Source organism: Salvia splendens, chromosome 11 (assembly GCF_004379255.2).
Source record: "Salvia splendens isolate huo1 chromosome 11, SspV2, whole genome shotgun sequence".
Lineage (NCBI taxonomy): Eukaryota > Viridiplantae > Streptophyta > Magnoliopsida > Lamiales > Lamiaceae > Salvia > Salvia splendens.
This window is the reverse complement of record NC_056042.1, coordinates 3,912,064-3,939,540: the sequence shown is the minus strand read 5'-3', so window position 1 is coordinate 3,939,540 and position 27,477 is coordinate 3,912,064. Positions and strand designations below refer to the sequence as shown.

At 38.5% G+C, this 27,477-nt stretch overlaps 4 protein-coding genes across 5 annotated transcripts; all 4 read right to left on the bottom strand.

Annotated features, from left to right (window-relative positions):
- Positions 1 to 152: 152 nt before the first annotated feature.
- On the bottom strand, positions 153 to 2,492 carry LOC121755814 (WPP domain-interacting protein 2-like). The gene is made up of 2 exons (XM_042151213.1): positions 1,129 to 2,492; positions 153 to 984 (listed from the first exon to the last, which is right to left on the bottom strand). The coding sequence occupies exons 1-2, from the start codon at positions 2,129 to 2,131 to the stop codon at positions 440 to 442; spliced, it is 1,548 nt and encodes a 515-aa protein (XP_042007147.1). The 5' UTR covers positions 2,132 to 2,492; the 3' UTR covers positions 153 to 439.
- Positions 2,493 to 5,764: 3,272 nt separating this feature from the next.
- On the bottom strand, positions 5,765 to 7,399 carry LOC121754078 (PRA1 family protein G2-like). The gene has a single exon (XM_042149414.1). The coding sequence runs from the start codon at positions 6,610 to 6,612 to the stop codon at positions 6,019 to 6,021; it is 594 nt and encodes a 197-aa protein (XP_042005348.1). The 5' UTR covers positions 6,613 to 7,399; the 3' UTR covers positions 5,765 to 6,018.
- A 2,482-nt stretch (positions 7,400 to 9,881) lies between these two features.
- LOC121755741 lies at positions 9,882 to 15,496 on the bottom strand. Its single transcript, XM_042151110.1, has 4 exons — positions 15,216 to 15,496; positions 14,206 to 14,554; positions 12,898 to 13,903; positions 9,882 to 12,565 (listed from the first exon to the last, which is right to left on the bottom strand). The coding sequence occupies exons 2-4, from the start codon at positions 14,364 to 14,366 to the stop codon at positions 10,178 to 10,180; spliced, it is 3,555 nt and encodes a 1,184-aa protein (XP_042007044.1). The 5' UTR covers positions 14,367 to 14,554; positions 15,216 to 15,496; the 3' UTR covers positions 9,882 to 10,177.
- A 4,711-nt stretch (positions 15,497 to 20,207) lies between these two features.
- Positions 20,208 to 24,785, bottom strand: LOC121755769 (uncharacterized protein At4g26450-like). Of its 2 annotated transcripts, XM_042151151.1 has the most exons (6): positions 24,409 to 24,785; positions 22,984 to 24,013; positions 22,043 to 22,899; positions 21,667 to 21,856; positions 21,319 to 21,373; positions 20,208 to 20,566 (listed from the first exon to the last, which is right to left on the bottom strand). In XM_042151151.1, the coding sequence occupies exons 2-6, from the start codon at positions 23,938 to 23,940 to the stop codon at positions 20,514 to 20,516; spliced, it is 2,112 nt and encodes a 703-aa protein (XP_042007085.1). In that variant the 5' UTR covers positions 23,941 to 24,013; positions 24,409 to 24,785; the 3' UTR covers positions 20,208 to 20,513. The 2 variants fall into 2 exon arrangements, with proteins under 2 accessions (XP_042007085.1, XP_042007084.1); XM_042151150.1 differs by having other exon boundaries at positions 22,043 to 24,013.
- Positions 24,786 to 27,477: the final 2,692 nt, after the last annotated feature.

The window sequence follows — 27,477 nt, the reverse complement described above, 5'->3', positions numbered from 1 at the left end:
CATAAACTTCACAAATCCACTTCGTATGTTGCATAAGGACGGACAACTCATCGGAAAAGTTGGATGTCGCCAATGCTTCTTTCGTAGTGAATCAAAAGAATCGACACTGCAGTTTTTTACTATTACTATTTGACATACATCACAAAACTCGCTGAGCATATTAACAAATTCATTCTCATCAACAATCAACAACATCTTCATATCCTGAATTTGTATAAGGGGATAACCTTTATTACATAAAAAGTGAAGAAACAAAAAGAAAGAAAGAAAGAAAGAAAGAAAGGGCTGCAAAATCAGAGGCAATACACATTGAAATTCTTTATAGGAAGAGAGCTTACTCAAGGGATTGATCTGCACAACTACTTCTGGAAGAAAAAGATGTAGCCATCACCAGTAAAAAAAAGGCGGGAAGTCAAGAGCTCTAGAACTAGAACTAGAACTAGGTGGGAACAACCTCCACATAATCTCCCGAAAATTGGAGTATAAATACGCCCAAGATGACGAACAACAAAACTAGTTGCATCACGAAACAAGAACCGTACTTAAACGCCCCCTTCTGCAGCTTCAATATTTCGTCCGCACTTGCAATTTCTTCGCAAAAGTTCTCCAACTTGTCAGCCTGTTTCTTAAGCGACGCAGCCTTGTGTTCAGCATCTCCGAGCTGGTCGAGTACCTGCGTCTGCACTGAACTCGGAGCCTTTTGTTCTTCTAATACAGTAATTTGATCAACAGCAGCAACCCTCATCTTTTGTACCGTTCTTGATAGTACCAAATACTCTAGTTCAGCTTCAACCTTCTGCTTGAACAGGTCTTCCAGCTCTGATACAACATCATTAATTCCTCTTTGTGATTGCAAAAAGCTTTGTGAGCCCTCGTCCCTTGTTTCTTGAAGTTTTTGCTCTACATCTAGGAACTCATTGCATAAATCTGAAACAGGACCATCTACTGATACATCATTTCCAATTTCCTTAAACTTAAGCACCTCTGCATCATAATACACCATAACAACTCATCAGAAAAGAACAATAATACGAATCGCACAAAGTTTACCTTTTTTCAACACATATGATTCGAAAAACTTGCAAAAATTAATTATCATTTATCAGGGTGATTGAAAAGAATGCAAACCTGCTTCTAGTGCTTCTTGTGCAGATTGGAGTGTGCGCATAGATTCAGATAGCGGATCCGTATCTCTCATGGGACCATGATTCTCATTTCCTTCTTCAGGTGACAAGTCCTCAAACCCTCCCCTCCCACTATCATTGTCATATCCACTTAGACTTCCATCGTTTACTTGCTTCCCAATTCCCTGAACTTCGTCACCATTTTGTCCATCATACTCATTTATACCTTCACTCCGTCTCCCATTATTCAAAGAGAAGGCTCCCTGCATAAACACAAAATTGGAGCTCCGCGAGTCAGATTCCACGCTGGAGTGAGAGTTTTCTTTCTCGGTTTTGACCCGTTCTCCCCTAGCCTTCTTGCTGGCCTCAATCCGACCTTTTCCATGCTGGCCATACTGCACAGCATACGTCAAATTCTTCCCATTGTAACTACTTATCTTGCTCTTGTCGCGTGGAAATCCCCCAATCACCGGTATCTCATACCTCATCCTTGGAGCACTAGCTGCAGTAGAGGACTTGCTACTCCGATCCTCACTATTCTCAGAATCAGTTCCAGCTGCAAACGATGGACTCAGCCCCAAACTCGACTCATCAAGCAGAGCAGAACCATCGAAATTCCTAACCACAGCATTCGTGGAAGAAACAGAGCCCTCGCTCTTCTGCGCCCGTTTGCTAGGGTTAGAAGATACCTCACGAGGAGAGTCCTGCGCCACCACAGCCACAGCATCAGTTCCACTATCCCCATCTCTGTTAGCATCTCTCTTGATCCTCCTCCATTTCTTCAATCCAAACCCTTTCCTCGTAGGAGTCGGAGTCGACACGTCAGGCTTCAGCTCCACATCAGCTCCCTTAAGATTCAACTCATCCCTATCGCTATTTCCCACTCCATGAGAACCATTAGCTTGAACCTTAGATTCACTCGCACTCCCCAGTTTATCCGAAATCAAATCAGTCGCAATTCCCTCATTATCCTCTACTAATTCACGAACCAAAGAATCGTTCTCCATATATAGCAAAATCGCCTAATCACAGCCTGCAAGCATCATCACTCAAGTACGAGACTCCCAAGTGATGATCCAGATCAAGATCGAGAACAACAGACCATGATTCCAGCTCACGGGATTATCCAAGACCTCGAATCAATGATTCATTCCCCAAACGGAATATTGATTGCAATGATTGACTCAAGCAGAAGTGAATTCCGAAACTAGAAACAAACAATTCATGGGGCGAAAACGAAACTGGAGGAAGGAAAGTGTGATTAACAGCGTACCTTGGGTTTGGTCTCCATAAATAAAAAAAAGGTTGAAAATAATTTTTGGGGGAGAAATGGAAACCCTAGATGCGGAGATCGATGGATTTAGATCAGCAAATTTTAATCCTCATATTCTTAATAGTAATAAAAAATCAAGAATAAAAAAACAGTTGGAAAATGAATTCGGTGGAATCAACGTGGGCTTGGGCCCACCCCACCTCATGACCTGACTATTTTCTATATTTAATATTAATACATCTGACAGGATCAATATTTTCCAGAGTTACTTTTTAATTTTATTTTATTAATGTAGTACTAGTAATTAATTATTTATGAGGATTCCATCTGAATTCTATTTTACATCAATATTTAATTGTGTGGCTTGGTTTTTGAAATACTAATAATAAATCAAATGACGTGTCTTAATTTTCATTGTTAGATGATTGGTGTTTTAAATTTTGGTAAATTGGCAATTAATTAAATGTGGGGTTTGTATGAAATTAAGTGGAATACCGTTGGCGTTGGTTTTGAACTTCAATTCAATTGTTGAATGCAATTTTGTGTTGAGTGGGGCCCCCCTATAGAGCTAGATCATCTGCAACGCTGTCTCTTAACCGTCTCTTAACCGTCTCATCTCTTAATTATTCATGGGCCCCACTGTATTTTTCACTCCATCTCTTAACCTAAGAGACAGGACCTGCAACCCTTCATCTCTTATCCGTCTCTTAATCATCTCATCCCTTAACTATTCATTCAATTTCATTTTTTATTTTATTTCCAACAAATTCAATTAATAAAAACACACTTCATTAAATAAAATAAAATTACAATTTCAAATTCTAAAAAAATTTAAAAAACACATAATTAAAATCCTAAAAAAATATTAAAAATACATAATTTAATTTCTTCCGTGGTTGCCAAAGTTTGCCCAAATGTGCTCCATTAGATCATCTTGGAGTTGGGCGTGGACGGTAGAATCACGTGTCCTTGCCCGAATAGACAACCGATCTTGCACAGACGGATGCATTCCACTGCGAGACGGACTACTTGCAGTAGAGCTTCCCGGGGTTTCAGGGTCGAACCAATTTCCCGCCTCAGGTCCTTCGTCGGCGACAATCATGTTGTGCAAAATTATGTACGTATATATGATGTCGACCATATTCTCCATAAACCACGTACGAGTCGGGGCTTTGATTATGTTGAAGCGAGCTTGGAGAACCCCGAACGCTCTCTCCACATCCTTGCGAGCAGCCTCTTGCTTCTGCGCAAAAGGAGCCAGTTTTTCGTTCACCGGCCTGTTGAACGTCTTCACGAAGGTTGGCCACTTCGGATAGATGTCGTCGGCAAGATAGTACCCCATTTTATACTGCTGGTTGTTAGCGATGAAGTTGATGGTCGGCGCTTTACCATTCAAAACTTTGGTGAAGAGGTCGGATTGGTTGAGCACGTTGACGTCGTTGTTCGATCTGGGGACCCCGAAATACGCATGCCAAATCCATAGCCGGTAGTCGGCAATGGCCTCGAGTATAACGGTGGGGTGGGTGCCTTTGTGGTCGCTTGTGTATGACCTCCTCCACGCCACAGGGCAATTCTTCCATTGCCAATGCATGCAATCGATGCTGTCAAGCATCCCGGGGAATCCGTGCACTTCTTCGTGAAGTCGGAATAGAAACTGACAATCTCCCGTGCTTTGTTTCCGGAGAAATTCGTCGGTGAAGGCTGCCCAGACGTCTTTGCAGAAGTTTATCAAACACATTCCCAGTGCTTTCCCCAATGTGCAGGTATTTGTCGAACACATCCGTCGTTTGTCCAGTAGCAAGCTGACGGATTGCTGTAGTACATTTCTGCAGTGTCGTGTGACTAGGACGGCCAACGACGCCGAACCCTTCTTGGAAGAACTCTTCCCAGACTGCCAATGTATTTGCGATGTGCATAAATAGCTGTTTTCGCATGCGAAAACGGCGACGGAAGTAGATCTCTCCCCATACCGGGTTGTCACAAAAGTAGTCGCGTACCAACCTTGCGGAGGCTTCCTCCCGGTTACGATGGATGTAAGTCCGGGATCGCCTTTGAGGCGCCGCGGCTTCCTCCTCCTCCCGACGTCGATCTTCTGCTAGCGATTCTTCCATTATTCGACGCATTTGCTCAAATGGATCCATGAATGGATTAAATTGGGAGAAGAATAATGCTTTGAGATGAAGAATGTAGAGTGTTTGAGTGAAAATAGAGAGTTTTTTTTGTGGATTAATTTGTGAGAATGATTTGATATTTATAGAAGTGATTGGGGGCTTAAAAAATTAAAAAAAAAAAATTGTAAAAAACGGCTATAAACGGCTAGTATAATTTTGTGATTTTTTTTTATTTTGTGAATTTTTTCTGAATTTTTTAAAAAAACAATAAGAAATACATTTTCAACGTAAATAAACGACACCCACTCGCAGGCCGACGAGTGGGCGTCACGGACGAACCGCAGCTCGCCACGTCGCCAACGCGAGTAGCGAGACAGCTCGCCGAGTGTCTCTCTGAGACGAGTTACGAGACGGGATGGGGACTGGCTGGGGACGAGACAGAGCCCGCAAGCTGTCTCGCTGCCGTCTCGTTTCTCCGAGACGAGATAGAGACCCTAACGGGACGCGTTGCGGATGCCCATAATGCTAATTAATAATTAGAGTTTAATTAAATTATAACTATTGATTAATCTTCTGATTATTTGTGCATAGAATTCTGAAAGAAGATGGTCATTAAAAACTATGATTAATCTTCTAATATGGAGTAGTATATTTTGTATCCCCGTTAATAAAAATCTCAAATTTTATAATGAAAAATGTACTTTTACTTACTCCACTAAACAAAATCAATTTGTTTAACGTAAAACATGTCCCTTTCGAGGGAAATTGAATAGCTTTTTATGTAAGGGCACAGATTTAATTTAATTTAATTGTTGCAATCTACTAGAAAGAGTGATTGAATTTTCACGAAACTACTTTTTTTGGTAGCCAAAAGATAATGATGTGTGCAGAAAATGAAAGTCGTGTGATTAAAAATAGCGAAAAAGGTCATCCCTAATATTGGCTAGCAAAAATTAACGAAAGTAAAATGAAAGTGAACTTCGACCATTTGAATTAAGAGAGTTGTTATACATTAGGAAACAATGAAGAAAGTCATTGCCAAAATTGGCTGACAAAAATTGACAGAAGAAAATTCAGGTTAAAAGAGTTGTTGTACATTAGAATTTACGAATACTCTAGAAATTGAATTTAATGAAATTTATCTGTCTTCATAGACCAATCATAGGTCGGTCATGTCTACCTCTAACTCTACCTGAATCCGCCATTGTTCCGAAATTATTAATTGGATTTATGAAGAATATATGATTAGCATGGTGTTATCAAGATGTATTTTTTACATTTCCCAAAGAGACAATCAACTGGAATCCAGATTTAGGGTTTTGAGAATTGATGATGAGTTATCAAAACCTCAATTGGCACCAAATAATGCTTTGTTCTAATCAATAATAATTTACCAGAATACAAAAACACAAAATTAACCTCACCAATTTCTTTCAAAGAATCACACCAGACAAACACAAAAAAATCAATTCAGAAAAAATTTTGAAAAAACAGAAGATTCGATTCTTATTCACACAGGTGGAGTAAACGAAGCTCCACCACTCCGATTCGTAGAGTGAGACGCGATCAAACCGGTGGAAACGGCGTCGTTCTCGTCGAGAAAAAGCCCTTCCGGATTCCTCAACACGCCATGGACGACGGCGATCAGCAGCCCCACGATAATTCCAATAGACAGATTACGCAGCGGCCCGGTGATATACAGAGCCAAAATCGACAGCATCACAAGGCCAGCAATCACAGCCCAATCGCTGACGTGGCGCCCCCAAACCAGCAGCGGATCCTCCCTGAAGAAGTGGAGGATCAGCCACAGGAACAGCACGAAACCGAGCAGAATCAGCGCGATCGGCGTGGTGATCAGCGACACGGCGGCGCAGGCGGTCACGATCATGGCGTAGTTGAGGGAGAAGTAGGCGGCGTTGCGGCGGAACCGGAGGGAGGCGGCGGAGAGGGATGGGGGGATGTCTAGGGCGGAGACGGTGGCGAGGAACTCCGGCCAGGGGCGGCAGCGGGAGAGGGAGGCGGAGAGGTTCTGCGTCGATCGGAAAATGACGTCGATGCCGGAGATCGGGATTGTGGTGTAGGTCGCCGCGGCGGCGGAGCTCATTTTGGGATATCGGAAAAGGAGATTGATTGGTCAAACTCCGGCAGATGATGGTTCAGTTTTGTTGGGTTTAGATTTGGAGAGCGGATCGTATGCGGCGAGGTGTACACAGTAGGCAGAAGTGTTGTCCACGTTTATGGGGGCCCAGTTTACAGCCCTTTATTCCTACGTTCTCTAAAAGCATCTGGAGAGGATAAATGGAGAGGTAAAAAGAAATAACTACCATATTTACCTCTTCTTCATATAATTTCATGTTCTAATAGAAAGGGTATTTGAGCGGGTATTATACATTCTTTTATTTTGAGAAAGTATCTTTACCTATTCTTAATAGAAAATGTATAAAGTTAGTTATTTTATTTGCTTATTTAATTTACCTTCTTTCCTTGGAGTTCATTACTTTTTAAGAAGGTACAATAAACTTTTTGAGAAGGTAAATGAGAAATATACCTTCTCAATATACCTTTTCCCCTTGGTGATGCTCTAAGAGTATCCACAAAAGCGGACTAGCCCGCCTCTAAGAGCATTATCTAAGAACATCCACAATAGCAGACTAGTCTGTCTCTAAGAGCATCCACAATAGCGGACTAGCGCACCGACTAGCCGCTAGTCTGTGTGCTAGTCCACTATTGTAGGCGGCGAGCGGGTGACGGACGTCCCAGGAAGACGAGAGGTCGTCCGTCGAATAAGGCGGACGTCTGCTATTGTGGGCAGGCGACGGACAAGAGGTAGGAGAGTCCCATTTTTAATTTTTTTTTCTTTTTTATTTATACTCAATATTTACAACTCATTGCACTTTATTTTTTGTAAATTTGATAGACACCAACAATTAAAATGAATTAATCGTATTTTTTCAATTTATTTTATTGGCTAGGGCGTCGGCTAATCCACTATTATGCAGTGGGAAGTCCTAGTGATGTGGCAGTGGGGTGGGATGTCCTAGTGACGTGGCAGAAGGTGTTTTTGGGAAGTACTAGTGCTAGTCCATAGGGAAGTCTTTCCTATTGTAGATGCTCTAAAATAAAAGATTGAATTGAAATAATATTGCAATAACTCAAATATAATACTCCTTCCGTCCCCGATTAATTGTCACGCTTTGACCGGGCACGTGTTATAAGAAATGTAAAGAAAAGTTGGTTGAAAAAGTTAGTGGAATGTGAGACCCACTTTTTTATATTAATTTTATAATAAAATGTGAGTGAAACATTTACGGTAAAAATAAATTGTGACAATTATTGAAGGACAGATCGAAATGAAAAAGAGTGACAATTAATCGGGGACTGAGGGGAGTAATTCTTTATTCGACAAATTTTTACTATATACTGTACACATTATTATACATAGTTAATACAATTCATTATTATATCAATCTATCTATTATGTATGGCATCTTTTTAACAAACTCAAAAGTATAATTGAGATAATTAGATTTCAAATTTAATGTTAACAGGTGACAAATAATGTTAATATAAAATGTCATCATATTGTCAATCGAAGCCGGACATCGGGATTGCGATGTTGGTCACGGAGGCGGAGGTCATTTGGGAATCGGAAAAGAGATTGATTGGTCACACTTTGGCAGAAGCTTCAATTTTGTAATGCTCAAAAAATGTTAAAATAAAGTGGTGTTTAGTTATATAAATATAGAAAGAATAAAGTGAAGTTGTGAATGAAATTCCACTTCTATCACTACTCTACCTCATTTTAGTCAAGTCATGCATGTTATCTATGTTCCTTTCTTAGTCCATATTAATGCATATGGATGTGTACAACACACATTATATGGGTGTATATAAGTGATAAATAATCTAAGAATATTTGGAAGCGAATCCTCAAAAGAGAATAGGAGTAATAATTATTTGAGAGACTAAGTTCGTTGAGCTAAACCTATGAATATTAGCAAAAGATGAGAGGGCCTTAAATTTGAATAAATGGGAGACAACTTATGCGATTCTGAAACGATTATCATTATTATTAGTAGCATTATCTTTTATTATTCTCACTATTCATTCATCACTACTATGGAGTAGAGTAGCTAGCTGTCCACCTTTCACCATGTCCATACACATTCCATCCCCAACCCCAACCAACATATCAACTTATGTTTTATTCAATTAAATTCACTTTAATATGTTTAGTTTCTTCGCTCCATATCAACTAGACGTCACCACAGTTCGGGAACCGCCGGTTCCGGTTCAAGATTTTCTTGAACCTGAACCGGCCCGTCCTAGCTTGGACGGTTCCGGTTCCTGAACCGTGAACCGGCGGTTCACGTCAAGGTCCGGTTCCTGTCCGGTTCCGGGCAGGTTCGACGGTTCATTTTTTTTGTTTTTTTTGTTAAAATTGTAGTTCAAATAAAAAATGTAAATATACTTGCATAAATAAAATTAGAATAATGCGATGTACAAATGCAATTTTGTTGTTACAAATTTCAACTATATTACAAATTACAACTTAAAAATTATAAATTACAGAAGACTTAAAGTCTTGATTACAAATTATATATTCAAAACAAATGGGAGAAAAAAGAAATAAAAGAATAGAGAATAGTGTGATTGTGTGAATATGATAGAGAGTAGTGTGATTGTGTGAATATGATAACGTAAACAACGTGAGTAAATTATGAGCGCAAATAACGTAAACAACTTGAGCAATTAGAGAGAATGGGGATAGATAATACCGAAATTGAGATTGAGAAGAGAAAGACTTGTTAACTCAAGAATGAGGTAAGTATAAATGAAGAGGAATGGGGTATTTACAGGGGAAAATGTGATTAAATTAAATATAAAAAATTAAAAAATTCAAATTTTTGAAAAACCGGCGGAACCGGCGGTTTTTTGGACGGAACAGTCGGTTTCGTCAACGGTTTCTGACGAAAACCGACGGTTCCGCTGACGATTTCTGAAAAGCCTAGTGTGTAGGTCGGAAATAGGCCTGAAAAGCTGTCGGAACCGCCGAACAGCCGGTTCGGAACCGGCGGTTCCGACAAAACCGCCGGTTACGGTTTGCGCACAATTGGAACCTGAACCGGCCAGGGGGAACCGGCGGTTCCGGGCACAGTTCGGACCGTCGCCGACGGTTCCGGTTCGGAACCGCCGGTGACAGTTCCGGGCCAGTTCGGACGGTTCGGTTTGGGGACGTTTAATATCAACCATGAATTTTCCATGCATATACCTCTTTAATTTAGTTACATTTTACCTTTAAATGGGGATTAAAACAAAGTGAAGAGTGATCTATCCTCATACATTCTACTACAAGCAAACACACAAAAACAGTTACTACTATCTTAATTCAACTCATTATTCAAAGAAAGATCCTTTCCTTTTACACACAAAAAGAGTTATCTTAATGTAACTCGGTATACAAGATCAACACTCATCTCTCCTCATCACCTTCATCAGACTCTATATATTATCTTGCCACTTTTGAATATGAAACAACTCAAGCCATCAGATGCCACATTTTGATGCAAAACAAAGTCACTTAACCGGTCATCACAAGAACCTGGCTACGACACTGATTCCATGTTCGTCAAGCACCTCTTCGCTTTCTGCTGAGTCATCGATGATGATTATTTCCTTGCATCCGCCACCAGAAGAATCTTCCTTCTCAGTGCCCACTCACTATCATACGCTGTTGTGCGAGTATCTGGGCTGATCAAACTGAACCCATTACCATATTCGTGATATCCTGGAGCAGAAGTGGGTTTCACACTCGAATTCATTGTCGTTGGCGGATGACAGGGTGGCCTATAGTTAGTAGGAATCTTGAAAGGATCAGATGGATTGAAGTCTAAGTGGTGTGCAGGCATGTAAGAAGGCCCTTGAGATAGCGTATGGTGAAGGGAGTTGGGCTCATTCTGGTTATTTCTGCCGTCAACACATAACCTCACACCGGGATGATCTGTCATCGTGCTCGACTGGCTAGGCAGATTATCCTCTTTATTCACAACCATTAAGTTCTTCCCCATCAGTCTCAGGACAGGATTTGAAGTAGAAGGACTTGGAAACTCACTATCTCGGAACATTGCCTCGGGATTATGAGGAACATAACCTGAGGCTGACTTCGTTGGCTCCTTCTCAGAGAGTGTTTCTGCTGTTAAGTCGATGAAGCAGATTTCATTCTTGGTTATCTGCTTCTCCTGGGGAATAACTGAGAGTGGAGTCACAGTCTGTCGCCTTAAACGTTGTGATTCTTGATAATTCAAAGAACCACCTTTCAGCGACGCATCCTTCCTAGAGCAACAACATGGTTTGATATTCTGGACTTCATAACTCATCTTGACATGGTTAGGCTCTTTTTCTACACAAGCAATCTGCTCAAAAGGAGGAAAACCTTCGACAACAGGATTGTTCCTCTCTGCGGTGAAGTGTGATTGTGCAGATAAGTTAGTGGTGGATATCGAACTAGATCTTCCAGCAATGGAATTCGACACAGTTGACATTGCAGAAATGGGAGAATCCGATGAATCCATATCAACAACTTCATGCCCACCATCAGAAGATTGTATCCGGCAAGTGGTCAATGATGAATGTCCCAATAGTTCTTCCGAGCTCATACGCCCAGGACTCGGCAAAAACGAGCCTGGTGGTCCCGGTATGGGAATTGGATCGACATCAACAAAGTAGTTTCCTTGAGCTTCATCACCATCCATTTCTGACATTTCATGACTATCAGGAGTAACCAAGTTTTTGCCGGCATTGTCTGCACGAAACATCTCTCGGTCAGAATGGAACACTAGCTCAGTTGGGCAATGTCCATCATATGCTTTGCTATAATATTGTGAAACGGGTCCAACAGGAAATGCAGAATCCAGTGATTTGTTAAAGGAAACAAAAGCTTCTTCATCAGTTTCAGCTGGTTCACAAACAAAATCATCCATCATTTCAACCTCTTCTCCCAAGACACTATCAATAGGAACACTGCCAGCCATAAAAGAATCAATTTTGTTCCCAACATTATCACTGTCAGACTCGTGTGATGTCTCTGAACCCTTAGACGTCATGTCTCCTTCACTTTTGTTCACAAATCTCCCTATCCTCTTATGAAGTTTCAAAACCCCATTTCTATAGCTCAAAGGCTCACCATAGTTCTTTTTCACTACAAGATTATCTTCTACATGAAATGTAGGTTGTGAGACTACTGCCTCATCATCTGATCGTGATGTGCAACGCAGCCCAGGGTTCTTGAAACTTGAAAGATCTCTCCCTAAATTCTTCTTCGGTTCCTCACCAGATGGATGCTTAACAGACGACAGCATTGTCCTCAAAGACGAAAATTTCCTACCTCCAGGTGACATTGCATGGCCCAACGACCTTTTTTTTGGAGTAGCTATCACGCCTTCATTAGAAAAAGTACGATGGTGGGAGATGCTTGAGCCACCAAAAGAGCTAACATTTTTCACCGTCGGACTGCTGCTCCCGACTCTCTTATTACTGCGAGAAGGGGCATGATTTTCTGCACGATTTGGAGGATCCAAAATCCGCTCATGAACTGATGAGATGTCTTTTCTTGACTGCTTAACATTAAATTTGGACGCCGAATGATTTTTCTTTTCAGTTCTGTGTTCAGATCTCAACGAAGAAAATCCGGGTCCCTTTCTTAAACAAGGCAGTTCGTGGACTCCTTCAAGAGATCTGCATAGGTTCTCCTTTCTTTTGCGGCCTTCAGGAGGTAACACGGGATTTTCATTGGATGAAATTGGGGATATTGGGGCACTATTTCCTCTACCACCAAGTAACGAAACACTTTTTACTTGCAAGTTCTTCAAACTTTTATCTGGATGCTGAATTTCTAGTTCAAGATTGTTCTTTTTAAGACCTGTACGCTTGGAGCGTACCCACCCTTTAATCATTCCAAAATCATTGAACTTCATATGATCAGAGGCTGTGGGGGACTTTGTAGGATCGTCCTCCTCGTGACTTTCAGAGGGATAAACCTTCGTTTGACCCTCATTAATCTGTGAACAACACGGGGGAGACTTCAAAGAAGAGATGACAAACATATTAAGCATTCGATACATACTAACTGTTACGAGCCTGACTCCACAAAATCACGATTGTATAGAATGAATATAGACAAATAGTTATATTAGATGAAAAAACTAAGCCACAGTCTCCATATTAGCTTGAAACAAATATTTAGAAGCTAATTTCTAAGCTTTCCCAAAGAAATCTTTCTATCGGCTCGTGGAATATAAGGCAGACAATATAGTGAACATTCAACTAAACATGTGCCAGACCACCTAAGTACTGCAGATGAAGATAAAAAGAGAGTGAAGACATGACATACCTCAAGCATAGGGTAGTAAGTTTTAGGACCATGTGGAGGGCAGTCTGGAAGTTGATTGGGAACGGGGGAGCAACTTCCTCGGCCATCAAGAGAGTTCTTCTGAACCTCAAGTCTCTGGACAGTATGTTTCTTCTTCTTCTTCTTAGTCAAATGCAATTGGATTCCTTTATCTCTTTTGACCAACTTGCATGCTCCGGAATCATTAACACTCGACTTTGAAGACGGATGGTTGAGCTTTGATAGAATACAAAGTTTAGTGCCACATGAGTCGATATATACAGCACCGCCTTCACAGTTGATGTCTTCAAAATCGAGTGGAGAACATGTTTTCTTCGTCTTCTCCTCCTCAACTGACACCTCCAGATCCTGAGGGTGAAGGCCCGTATTCGAAGCCCAACTTGTTCCATTTCTTTTATCAAGATCCTCCAAGGTGCAGCGTAGCGCTGTTTCATATATGTCGACCATCAATCTTGTTTTCCGTGGTTTTATTCTATGCTTGTTCACTTTGGGATTTGCTGTCCATTCGATTGTTGACTCTCCAGAAAGGCATTGGTCTATGTGGGCATTCAAAGTAGTGTTAGAAGATGATGAGAATGTCTTGCACACGGGGCACACTTTCGAAGTCATTGTTTCCGAAACCACGGCAGTATCTTCGTTTGCTCTTTGTTCAACAATCAATCTGCACTTCTTAACTGGGCTTTGAATATTGATTTCAGCCTTCTTGGACTCTCGAATCGATGGAAATTCTTTATCCTCTTCAACTTCACTCGAGTTCACATTGTCAACGTTATTAGCTGGCCGTTTGCAAACACCACAGCCGTTCGACTCAGGAAATTTCACATCAGAATACCTCAAACTATCAACTACACCTTGAGATGGGTTTCTCAGAGGCTGGAAAGGAGGCAATACATCCTTCACTCCATGCTTCAAACAAAGCTGCAAATTCTTCTGAGAGAATGGCCAGTTATTCTTGATTTCTTTGCCTCTTGTATTGAATACATAATCCCTGCAACAAAACAAGCAAAACATCAACACTAAAACCAAAAAATCAGCAGCAATTCACACCAGAGAAGAGACCATCAAATCACCCAAACTGAACAACAAAGGCCTATATTTAGCAAACAGAAACACCACTAAAAAAAGAGCTCTTGACAGAGGATTCAAAGGCCACAGCAAAGAAACAAATCTATATCTAACAACCAGATGATCAGATCCTGGTTGGATCTGACCCATCAAGGAGGCCCAAAGAAATTACATGACCATGAGAGAGGAGGACTTTACAACAGGTTAAAAAGAGAGTTTTTTTACCTTATGGAGAAGTTGGGAAGTGGGTTTTTGTCATCAAGGCCTGACTTCAACAGATCTACCCCAAGCAGCTGCTGCTGATTACTCTCACCACTGCCATCGTCACCACTTTTCAGTTGAGGGATTTCACAGAGATCTAAAGGAGGGTTTTCAGTGGATAACATCTGCTGCTATCCTTGTCTTCCTCCTTGTGCTGTTTAGCCAAACAGTCACAAGAACTTCCCCTCTCCCTCTATCTCTCACTCAGCCCCAAAAACGCCGCGCCTCCGTTACCCCACCACCGCAGAATTAAACAAACCCCACCTCACCTAAAGAAAAAAAGATCTCAACTTTTCCAATTAATCCATCAACCCTGCAAGGATTACATACAAATAGAACGCGTCAACACAAGAACCACAGGTTTGAAATATTTTCAGACGGGAACAGTAGATTCTAGACCCCTTCTTTCAACGTCATTTTATGTGGTCGTAATAATGAGTGATCTGAGATACATTTGGAGCGGTATGGGAGAGCAAGAAAAAGGCCCAATTTTGGGGGGATTAAGTGGAGATAAGACCCTAATCAATCGTCATTTTATGTGAGTAAACCAAGGCAAAGTACACAAATTTCGTCGATGGCAGACAACTAAGCGCTTACGCACTCCTAATAAAACCCAATATCAAGAAAGCGATATTTGTATTTTGGATTCAAAATCACAAAATTAATTCGATCGAGAACATTATTCATTCAAAGAAGATAGACCAGATTTACTGGTTTTTCGCTTTCACAAAAGGGAAGACTTTGAGCAAAGTCCGTCAAAGATTTCTATTCACAGATCATAAAATCACAGAAATAGCAACCAATTTATCAAGAAAATCAACAAAAAGGGAAGAATGGGGGTTTACTTCAAGAGACAAAGATACAACCAAAAAAATCTTGTTCAAAACGCAGAAAATAGCAAAAGAAATCAAGAAAATCTGGCTCCAAACCCTCCAACACGAAAAAGAAAAACAGCAGGATATTTCCATACACACCTTTTTAGCTTTGAAACTCTTTGCTAAATGAAGAAAAATGGGTGTGGAAACGAGGTTATCGGATGTATAATGGAGAGGTTAGATACGAAATAGTGAAAGAGAGAGAGAGAATTGAAATTGGGAGTGAAAAGAGAGAGGCGAAAAAGGGGGTTTGGGCATCAGGTTCTTCTCAACCTCAGAAAGCAGGTTTATACCATTAATCACCCCCACGATTCAGCTCACTCTCTGTTGAATATGCGTGAGACACAACCAAAAAAAAGGGTGAAAATGTACAGAGAGAGAGGGGGGAAGGAGCAGTCATAGTCTAAACAAAAGCTGTCCTATCCTATACCTACCCTACACCCATGGGTTTATTTTCTCGAATTATTTAATGCCATACACATTTGAACTCATTTTCTTTTGCGTTCTTATTTCTTGCATGATTCATGAATGTGTGTGTTATTTCGGATTTAGCCTCTTTCTTGCTATAAATTTACAACTTTACAGCAGAAGCCGACAACTCCACGAATTTAATTATTTTAATCATGGAGTAACTTTTACTTAGTTTCTTGTTAATTCTGTAACCTTCAAAATTAAATGGACTTGTAGTTGATTCATATGATTAAGTATCAATGAAATTTGTTATTTAAATCAAAATTTTTAATTCACTTCTAGACAAATTTGATATTTATGTTGATAAACTTCTAGATTATTATTAATGTACAGTGAAAATAAATTGATTAAAGGTAGTTTCCAAAAGTCATGTTAAATTTAATTGTAATACAATCGTACGTGACTATAATGAAAGATACAAAAGTTATGGACTAGTAATATTCTATTTTAAAAATTATGAAATTGACTAGAAGTTAATCAAACATTATGATAATGCTTCATCAATCCACGATTAGAAATCCTAATTTTTGTAATGAATGTTAAGAAATATAAACAAAAAGAAACTAGAAAAAATAATAAGATATGAATCACTTTTTGTAATGTAATGCAAGTGAATAATAGTAACTTACTTATTTACTGTTTATAATAAAAGTTACCTATTTACTGTTTATAATAAAAGTAAAATAAGAGTCATGTTATAGACAACTTGAATAATAATTAGTCATCTCTTGTTTTTTAATAGGATTCTATTCTGCAGATTTAAAAACTAGCAAAAGCTATGAAATTTAAATTTGTTTACAATTATTATAGTATGACAAATAATTTGTGGAGTATTAGATAATTGTCAATAAATTAAAATTTTATAGTAATTATTTTCAATGATTTTTTAAAATAGAAAGAGAGACAACTATTTAACCAAGTCAGTAATTTTTTCTCGTAATTTGACCTTTTAAATATGTACTCCGTACGAAATATTTATTGTAATTTTATTCTTAATTTCTTCTTTTAAAACGGCGTTTTGTTATGTAGCATCTTTAATGACGAGGTTGATATATCATTGGCGTTTTGTTATATAAATGGCGTTCTCAAGTGGAGTAATAAATAAAGATTTACTCATAAATTTCTCTAGTATTGTCACAACTGACCATTCATGGACATCATTATCAAACAACTCTTATTCAACATTTTTTAATTATGTAACTTGTATAACATTTCCACATTAACATTAATTAACATATATAATAGTATTAATTAGCATGTGCATGTCATTAATTTAAATATGTTGTGAATATTAGTCAAGTAAAAATATGCGAGTATTAGAATAGCGATTTTAGTTAGTGGAGTAGGATTAGGTGAAATTGTAAAAGTAGAAAGAAAAGAAAACAATAAAGAAAATACTTTAAAGTTAATAAAACTATAAACAAAAAAAATACCAAATAAACCAAAAGAAAGAAATAAAAAAAGGAATAGGAAATGCATGCATAAAATAATCTAAAAAAATAAGTGTATAATTGGCCGGAATCTAGTACTTGAAGGCACTATTGTATTATGCTTATTAAATTTGCATGGTAATCAGTATTAGATTTACTTTGAAAATTCTGATATTCATACCAAGTTAAAAAAGAATAAAGTAAATAAAAAAGAAAGAAAGAATAGGAAATGCATAATATAGGATAGGAGTATAAAAATGTGTATAATTGGTATCTACTACTTGAAGGCACTATTGTATTAAATTTGCATGGTAAACTAGCATTAGATTTACTTTGAAAATTCTGATATTCATACCAACGTTATAAAATTTGTATAATAAGAATTCAAATTTATACATACAAAAATTACAACGCTCGTCTCACCTAAGCTCAGATGAATTGACTAAGTTTGTATCAAGCCTACTACGACATCAATTCATTTCAGTCATACTAAAAACTTTATGCGTGATATGAAATTATATATATCATGCATAATGAACTATGATAGCATCGACTTCCTGTTGGGTTACAAACCCGTCCCACATCGGATGAGTAAGGGAAGTTGTAACGTGTATATAATTCCTGTCCAACCCCAATTAGTTTGAGGCCTTTTGGGAGTGACCCAAAAACAAATCTGTGTGGGCTTGACCCAAAGTGGACAATATCAAACTAATATTGCAGTCGACGATCCTAACACTTCACGACAATTTTATATGGCAGATGCGATGGTTTCCAATAACTTATTAAAAAATTGTTTAAAAGTAGAGAAAAAAAAAAGAGTAACAGGGAGAAATTATAACTACGTATATTTTAGTTTCTACTCTAAGTGATTAACCTAATTATTAATTTCACTTATTTAAATATTAGATTACTTTACAAATCACCGTAATTAGAATGGCATAACAATAAAGTGAATAATACTGAAAACTAGCCACTTTGGAAGTGTCGATTTATGGGCAGCGACGGTTCAGCTCAAAATTGGGTGTTCAATCACTATATTTTGGGGCCACTTTTGACCATTAAGATTTACTCTTATGTGGCATACCTAATAATTAACATACAAATTGTAATTGTAAAAAATTAATTATATTTCACTTTAATGCATAATGCCAAATAAAATATTGCATATTAGTTAATTACATGTACTTACTAAACATGATATCGATATGTTACATATATATAGTAATCAACTGCTCGTTTAGAATGCAATACTGGATAAGGTATGGCATGTTTTACTAAGACATCTTTTATTAGTAGAAAATAAGATTTTGGTTTATGCTTTGGTTATATCGGTAAATTATCTGCTAAAAAATAATAGTAATATATAAGTTCTGTATCTTTTTTAATATTTTAGATATGTGTTAATATCCTATCTAGGAATATAGATACATATATATCACATTCTTATCCATGCATAGAAATCGAATCCAGAAAATATCACAGTCAAACATTATTAACTACACTACACCTCTATTAAAATGTTACTACTGCTACTTTTTAGCCTAGAAATTATGCAGTAGCATTTTAAAAGTTTGATGCCTTCAGATAGACTGAATATTAGTATAATTGAGGTTTTTAACAAGTCGTGGTATAATTTATGGCTTTTTAGGATTCTTCTTAACTGAAAATGCTTAAAACAGTTCAAACAATAGTGTAAAGAAAATTTACAAAATTACACATAAGATTGAGTAATTATACTAGATAAATTCAATAATTATACATGAAAATTAAGAGACTTAAGATGGGAACTAATTTGAACACTCTTATATATGTAGTACTAAAATAAGAATCATATTTTATTTACATCATGAAGATTCGTGATAAAGTATTGTATCTACAAGCGCAACTTTAGAGTATCCGCATCATCATCTCGATGCGGGCTCGGACTCGTCTCGGCGAGACGAGCCAACATCGAGATAGCGATGCAACCCTCCCATCGCGTCGCGTGTCCCTCCGCCTCGATGAAGCTGGCGAGCTCTGGCGTGAGGCGTGACGCCCACTCACCGGCCCGCAAGTGGATGTCGTCATGCTAACGCAATAAATAATTTTTTTTTAAAAAAAATCGATTTTCCAAAGAAAAAAAAATTAAAATTTTAAAATGGTAATATACCGTTTGAATTTAAAATTTTCATTTTTTATTATTCTATAAATACTCCCATTTTACACACAAAAAATTTAAAATTAAAATTTTAAAACGGTAATATTAGGATTTCAATTATGTATTTTTCGTATTTTCGGATGTGGTAATTTTTGTGGTTTTTAATGATTTTATAAATTATTAGTATTAATTTAATGTTTCAATGAAATATTAATTGAATTTGTTGGAAATAAAAATAAAAAATGAAATTGAATGAATAGTTAAAGGATGAGATTGTTAAGAGATGAAGGGTTACATGTGTTGTCTCTTAGTTAAGAGATGTGGTAAAAAGTGCAGTGAGACTCATGAATAGTTAAAGGATGAGATGGTATTGAGACAAAGATATGGACGGCCTTAAAAAAAAGACTAATTAATTAGTGGAGTATATTATAAATTTACCATTTACCATAAATTGACAATAATCATTTGAAACGTGTTTGGACATACACGTGGCATGTTATATCCTATTACCTTGGGCCGCGTGTGTCCGCCACATTTCTTCAACCCAATTTTCTATAATCATTATTAATAAAATATAAATACCTATATATTGAACATTTGAACCACATCTTTATTAAAAATATGTTTATTAAATTTTCTAATAAGTACTAGTATAACACTACTTTCATACAATACATTCTGTATTTGTGAGAAAAAAGAGTTGACTGCTTCAGCGGATCATAAATTAATAAATAAAAAAAAGGTTTCCAGAATTTATTTATTGAGCAATTCACACTCATAAATAGTTGTTAACCGCGTGCTAAATTTATTACCCAATCAAACACAATGAATGATGATATTAATTACATATTTAAAGGCTTAAATTGAAATTGAAATTGAAATTAAAATGAATCAAAGCTGTGCAGAGTGTAGTTAGGTTAGGTTAAGTTGCAATGGCAATTAATATAATGAACTTATGAAAGTTTGATTTGCCTAAAGGAGGTTTGATATTTATATCTCAATCCAAATTCCAACTCCCAAATACAAAACCTCATTACCTGTGCAGAAAGGAGCTTTGGAATACAAGTTAATTGAACATTTATATAGGTGTTGATGGACAAGTATCTCATCTACATACACAAATATAACCATTCCCACATCTTCATCATTCATATACTCTACACCATAAATCCAGCTAAAATCAAATACAATCCACATTATTAACGGAGATGGGACGAGAAAGTTGTGGTCAAACTCATTGCAACTGGATCACTTGATCAACACTTAATGAGACATCAAGAACAAGTGATCGACAGCTTAACAAAAGCTGCGCGCGTCTGGGCGAGTGGCCAACATTTGATATTAATGCCCTCGCCATGCTCAAAATGGCTTCCCGTAGTCCTGTGATGGCTGCTCCCAGGCTCCCAGTATGCCTGCAACAAATTAACATTAATGTGATCAGAGAGAGTGTGTGCAGGCCAAACACAGTTTCATGTATTACATGCTATAAGGTACCCAATCATTGTGCCCTTTTCAAAAAAAGAGAAAAGATGGAAGCTCAAACTATTGCTATTAAAGAAACGGAGAATCTTAGTTCCTCTGGCTGGAAAGAAACACATGAATGAAATTATGAGATATGTACTTCTGCAATAAACCCCAAGGCAACAATAACAGGTGAATAAACCAGCTTATGCAAACTGCCAAAGGGCAAGTTTGGGTTTTGAGACGAACATGTGGACAATGGCTATTGTTTTAGTAGTAATCCATAAGAAATACGTAAGATTCGTCATTCATGTCTCTATATAAGAAATAACAAGCTTAATTAGAATGGAAAACCTAATCCCCAGAAAAAATTCCATGCCATTAAGGAGATTATCAACAAAAATAACCATACCTTTATTCTAGTGATTTTCAACAAATTGACCAAATTGTTCCCACTACGCTTTAGCTGTACATGCTTGGATGAAGGAAGAAATCTAAACAGATAAAGCCTACTCCTAGACAATTTAAAATTGGAATCTGCCTTCCAGAGAGAGAAAAAGTGGAGGTTATGCATGCCAGAATATAATTAAATTTTGTATCGTGCTGTAATAGATTAAACATTATCCAATTTGTCATGAAAATAATCCAGTGGCAGTGAGCTAACAAGATGAATCATAAACTTTAAAGTATAAGTAAGGCATACTTATTGGTATTTCGCCCAGGGACATATAAATTGAGTCATCATCGCCAAGAATCCCCTGCAAATATAGAGTAAGATATTATCATCTAAGGAAAGTAAGATGAGACATTGTTCAGTAGTCATCCATAATTAGAGAGAAAGAAATAGAAATTGACTAATAGGAGACCACAAATGTAAGATATTTGAGATATCATGTTAGATCACAAAATGAGTATCTAATATACTAGTTTATATCCTTTTTTTTCCAAAGACAATAGTTCCCTGTTGATTACAAAGAGATGCGAGTCATCATTAGTTGAGCCCGTGAAATTTCATCACAACAAATTAATGGGACTAGGGTCATTCTGTTACCTCTTCATTTGGTAGACCCATATGATTGTGCAATGAATTTAAATCTGTCGGCACAGAAGAACAGTTTGGGCTGTCACTTCCAAGTAGTTCCGATATCATAAGCCCATAACCATCCTGAACGTCAGGCATCCCATTAGCATTGTGTACATTTGTAGGCAAGCCATCCAGGTCAGTGAATACAGTATCTCCCCTGAATGATCAAGACATATATCAACAACCATGCAAAGCATAAAGCAGTTAAAATGTGAAGGCATGAGACACAAACCAAAGAGTTTTTTTACTTATAGTAACATTTACGTGTTCATTGCTTTTTGTGTGCATCCAAAAAAGAAGTAATTCACAAGTACATGTATGCATGTTACATCAACAAACTAACCTTCTATCTGAAGTACCATAGGTTTTGTCATCATGTGCAGATTCCTTTTCCAAATCAATAACCTCAATATCCTTCTCATTCACACTGTGTTTACCAGTTTTATTAGACATATTGCCATTGTTAGACATGGACAAATCAACATCTATAGATGTTGCTGCTTTTCCTGATTGGGTGATGGATGGAAAAACCAGCAGGGGACCAGCATCATGACTCTCGTTGACATCACAACCTCCAACAAGATTCAGGTCACAAGTCTTAAATGAACTGGGAAACAGCTGCTTTTCTTGCATGAACTCTGACGAATCAGCATTATCTTTGGAAAGTAGTGAAATATCCAAACTACTCTGATCAGGACACGGAGCCAGATGAGAACCCTGTGAAGTACTTGGTTCTTGTGATAGTGGCTTGTTTTCTGTTGAGCTAGAAATTGGAGCAGAGCTATTAGATTGAGCATCCTGCAGAGGAACCCATTGTCTAAGTTTTTTAAAATCCTCCTTACCATCATGATTACAATCTATTGCTCGTTTTTCACCCCGTTCCATTAGCATGGACTTTGACCTTCCGAAGCCTGACATTCCCTCATCTGGTTGTTGCTCTTTATATAAAGATCGTTCAGCAAAAGACTCTGACCTTAAGCTCGGTGCTGACCTTGTTGAGCATATAATGTTCATCTCTTTTTTTGAAGTGGGATCATCTGATTGAAGACTTTTAAGCTCATGATTTTGATGGGTAGCAGCGTTACCTGCCGAATTCCCAATACCAACATCTATACTATGCACTCCAGTATCCTCCACAGGTTGTCTCTTGGAAATGCTCTCTTCTTCTTTCATGGGTTTCAGATCAGTCTTCGTCAGACCCTTCATTGTCAACGATGAACGAGCTTTAGTGGGAACATTTGCAAATTTGCACTGCTTTACTAAATCAACATGGTCCTCACTTACCAAAGTATCCTCTACTCCAAAAGATGCAACCTCCTTTTTCTCATCATTTTGCTGCGTTTCATTATCACTATTTACAGCTTTAATCAATTCCGACTCATCATCAGACTTTTTTGTGGCTTCGGTGTTTGCATCTGATGCTAGACACTTCCCATTACTCAAAACACTAGTACTCACATCTGCATCTTCCACTAGGTTACGTTTCTCCAATCCAGAAACTATTTGAGTTTCACTTTCAATTTCTTGAGCTATTTCATCAGGAGAAGACCCATGCATCTCACAATTACCATCTTTCCCCAAAGGCTGTTCACTGTAATGTCCAACAGAAGTATCACTATCTACCTCTGCACCCGGGTAAGTTCTAATCTTCTCCGCCAACGATCCACTTTTTCCCAATTCTCTACTAACCTCCGACCCATAAATTTTGAAAGATTCACTTCTTTTCCTTCCGCGTTCCATTCCTCGAATAGAACTTCTAGAACCCATTGAATTATATTCATCAGAATACTTTCTCCTACCTGGAGCTACATCCATACCAGCATTTCCCAAACGGGAATGAGCTGACGCACGGCCATCCACAGAAGTCTGTATTTTTTCTGCTTCATTAGACTTATATCCCTGAAAGTTTCCAACCAGGTTTTTCAAGCCATCACCCTGCCACTTCCCTGAAAGTGCATTTGGTGGCAGCATGCCTTTAGAAACCAAATACTCAGCGGCCATCCTTCCAGCTTCCATGAAAACATCGGTCCCCCTTTGAGGGGGCAGAGGTGGCTGATACGGCTTCGAGTAACCACCATTTCCATAACCACCACGATTATAGTTCCTGTACTCGGAATTGTGCATCCGATAACCTCTAATTGAACCTTCAGGGGGGATTCGTGAGGCAGCAGCAGCACCCCCCATCCCCATGGTATTCGACCTGTGCCCATTCCCAGGTCCATTTCGATGCTTCGCATGCATATTTTACAAGTATTCAAATTTATGATACAATATTGGTATACACAGCCAGATCAGAAACTGCAAACTCTCCAACCTGCATTTCACAGAATTCCATAACTTAAGCTGAGTTCAAATATTTGTAAATGAAAATTAAAATTCCATTTCCAATCATACAACATATGATTACAATCAGCAGCGGAATGCATTTCATCATTGACTCTCTATTCTCTAGCTCAATCACACAGAGACAGAAAGAATGAGATGAACTAATGAATATTTGAAATAAATAACTAATCCAGTCACTCAATACGATAAGATCTTTTTCTTAAGCAGGTCTCCAATCATTTCTGAGGTTTCTTACAAAACCCTAGAATTTAGGCTATTCTCATGCTTTAAGAGTAGAGGCGTTCGTTCATATAGATCAGTTTGCAGATCTGACTAATTCTGAATTCAAATAATTTCATATTCAGCACGGCGTCGAGGGTTTACCTTGCGAAAATTGAGTGAAGTTCCAGAGCTGAAATTTAAGGGGATTTCAGTCTTTCAGATCAGATCCAATTCTCACTCTCATCGTCACATCAATTTCAATTGGGGAAAAGATCTGTTCAACTACATCAACAGGAAACAAAATTCATTATCCAGCTAAGTTGTGCGTGTGTTATAAGCGGAAATCTGTGGGTAAAATCTGGCAATTTTAAGCCAATTCTCGCAGTTTCAGGCACGGTCCAAGAATCGATTTCAGTTTGACGAGAGATGCTTGCAATTTTTAATCCATGGATTGTGAAATTGGTAGGTGTGCTTCTGATTCGCCTTTACTTTTCTTTTTTAGGGATTAAACAAAACAAAATGGGTTCAATCTTTTTTTTCTTTTGTCGTTCATTTTTCTTGTTTGTTTATTTAGAGCATCCACAACTGTTAACGTAGCCAGCCGTCCGTCCGTACCAGCAGCGCGGCACCCGCTGCTCACCGTGCACGTCCGTGCCAGCGAGCAGTCCACGTGTCAGCCGTCCATTGGCCGCCAATAGTATTGGCAATTTGATTTTTTTTAAAAAAATCAGATTTTAATTAAAAAAATTCGATTAAAAATAAAAAAAATATTTTCCCGCTTCCCAAAAAATATATCCGTTTTCTACTCACTTTTATTTTTTTTTAATTTATTCCCCAAAAATACACATTTTCATCTAAAAATACGCCCACTTCCACACCAAAAATTCACACCACACTACACAATTCTAATCTAAATTCTCTCATTTCTATTCTTAAGGCATCCGCAGTGGCGCGGAATTCCCCGCGGAATTCCCAAAAACACCTTCTGCCACGTCATAAGGACTTCCCACTGCACTGCCACATCATACGGAATTCCCATTGCACAGTGGCGGAATTCCCCGCGAAATTCCCACAAAAAAAAATTCACAAATTAAACAATTTCCGGAAGTAAACAATTTACGTAATTAAAATTTCGACACAAATATGGAAAAATTCCATTAAAAAAAGAAAAGTACATTTCACCAAATTAAAAAAATATATATTTCAATAATTAAAAACTACATCAACGAGCAGTATATATAGACGGTACCAAAAAAATGAAATAAAGCGGAATTTCGCGGGAGTCAACGCAATGGCGTTAAGCGGAATTCCGTGCGGAATTCCGCTTAACGCCGCGGAACTGCGACGTCCTCTGGGGAATTCCGTATCCGTTGCGGGCATGCACAATGGCGGACGTCAGCGACGGAATTCCCGCACACCGGTGGGAATTCCGCCCCGAAGGGCGCCATTGCGGATGCTCTTACAATTCTCAATCTTTATTTCACTCACAACAAAAAAATGTCCGGCTCCGGCGATCACCCCTCCGGCTCCCACGGTTGGAACCCCGATTGGTTCGGTTCACAGCCATTTCCTAGTCCGGAAACGGAATATTCGGCCCTCCTCAAACCCAAAGTTCGCAAGTTCTGGGTGGCTACCGGCCTTACCCGATCGACGACCAAGATGCCCCGGAAGGGCAATACGGGTGGACACCCGAACCACCCGTACCTAGAGCGGGAGGGAGCGGCCCCTCTCAAACTCCTCCTCTTCCTATTCTTGGTGTCTGCACCCCGTACACTCCGGGGGAGATGAAGCAATTATTCAAAGCGTACTTGTCAATCTCCGAAGATCCGGAGGTTGGCACGAACCAATCATTTGACCATTATTGGTGACACATCTGTCGCTGGTACAATAAAAACCGGCCAGCTGGAATAATCGAGCGCAACGAGAGTATGGTGCGCAATGTCATATACAGAACCAATGAAGAAATTCAAAAGTTCCAGGGGTATTACCTCCAGGAAGAACGGTCGGCGGGGAGCGGCCGGAGCGAGCTTGACATCATCAGTTCCGGCTTGGCGACCTACTAATCTATGAACTACAAGCCGTTCAAGTACCTCAACATTTGGCAGGAGACGTGGGCGCATTCGAAGTATAGGGGAGACGTATCATCCTCCTCTAGCTCATCTTCCAAACGGTCGAGGTCGGTATCCCTATCCGACGCCGGCTCCGAGGATGTGGCTAGCCAACTTGCCGGATCTAACTTGGGTAGCCCCGACGCCGGCCGGAGCAATTCCCAACGCTGGCCGCAAGGAAGGAAGAAGGCGGCGGCCAACTGTCATCGCGCCGCGACTCCATTCGCACCCGCTCCCTAAGTGCCACCTCAACCCCCCCACCAACTCGTTGTGGGGGATTTCGGCCTAACTCAATTTGGACGATAGGTCAACTATGACCCTCGAGCAACTTCGATCGCATGTGGTGATGATACAGGGTCTCCAAAGAATATTGGGGGTAGAGCCGGATGAATAATCATCCACAGGGGTAATTTTTAATTTTTAGGTGTTTAATTATGTAATTTTTAATTTTTAGGATTTTAATTATGCAATTTTTAATTTTTAGTATTTTAATTATCTAATTTTTAATTTTTTTATAATTTGTAATATTATTCCGGGTATTTTTAATGCATTTTAATTTTGTGTAAATGTTTTTATTTAAATTGAATAATAGAATGATGAGACCCTTGAGCTTGTCCTTGCGGAAGAGTACGGATGTGGGTGTTGTGCTCTTGCCTATGAGCAGGGAGTAAAAGTGGGACCGGACCCACATCCGTGCTCGTTGGCAAGAGCACGGATGTGGATGCTCTTATCGCTTTTTCATCTATTTTTTTATTTTTTCAAAACATTAATTTCAATAGACGAGGACCACACATGACACACTATATTAATACAATAGATTTTGTTTAGCAGAATTGCATCTCAAATTACATCATTAACAAAAATTTGTATTCAGATGTACTAAAAATAAGATTTACTATTTTACTAACTTTTTCCATTTAGTATTTCACAAAATTAATATCGAATCAATTTTATATTTCATAAATATGATGACATTTTTGTGTACACTCGTCAAACTCTACAATGGAATATTCGACTTTTATGCTATCTGACTCTAACATATCGTACTTATATTAGATGTAGTTCACTTATTTAATAGTAGTTTCGAATCACATGAAAATGGAGTACTCCATTTGTTAAGTTT

Excerpts from the sequence above, each read along its gene's own strand:
- LOC121754078 (XM_042149414.1), bottom strand. The coding sequence starts at position 6,612 with ATGAGCTCCGCCGCCGCGGCGACCTACACCACAATCCCGATCTCCGGC.
- LOC121755741 (XM_042151110.1), bottom strand. The coding sequence starts at position 14,366 with ATGTTATCCACTGAAAACCCTCCTTTAGATCTCTGTGAAATCCCTCAA. Across the intron at positions 13,904-14,205 it reads CTTCCCAACTTCTCCATAAG|GGATTATGTATTCAATACAA; the intron begins GTAAAAAAACTC and ends GTTTTGTTGCAG. Across the intron at positions 12,566-12,897 it reads CTTACTACCCTATGCTTGAG|ATTAATGAGGGTCAAACGAA; the intron begins GTATGTCATGTC and ends TGTTGTTCACAG.
- LOC121755814 (XM_042151213.1), bottom strand. The coding sequence starts at position 2,131 with ATGGAGAACGATTCTTTGGTTCGTGAATTAGTAGAGGATAATGAGGGA. Across the intron at positions 985-1,128 it reads ACAAGAAGCACTAGAAGCAG|AGGTGCTTAAGTTTAAGGAA; the intron begins GTTTGCATTCTT and ends ATTATGATGCAG.
- LOC121755769 (XM_042151150.1), bottom strand. The coding sequence starts at position 23,940 with ATGCATGCGAAGCATCGAAATGGACCTGGGAATGGGCACAGGTCGAAT. Across the intron at positions 21,857-22,042 it reads TATGGTACTTCAGATAGAAG|GGGAGATACTGTATTCACTG; the intron begins GTTAGTTTGTTG and ends TTGATCATTCAG. Across the intron at positions 20,567-21,318 it reads CCTGGGCGAAATACCAATAA|GCATACTGGGAGCCTGGGAG; the intron begins GTATGCCTTACT and ends AATTTGTTGCAG.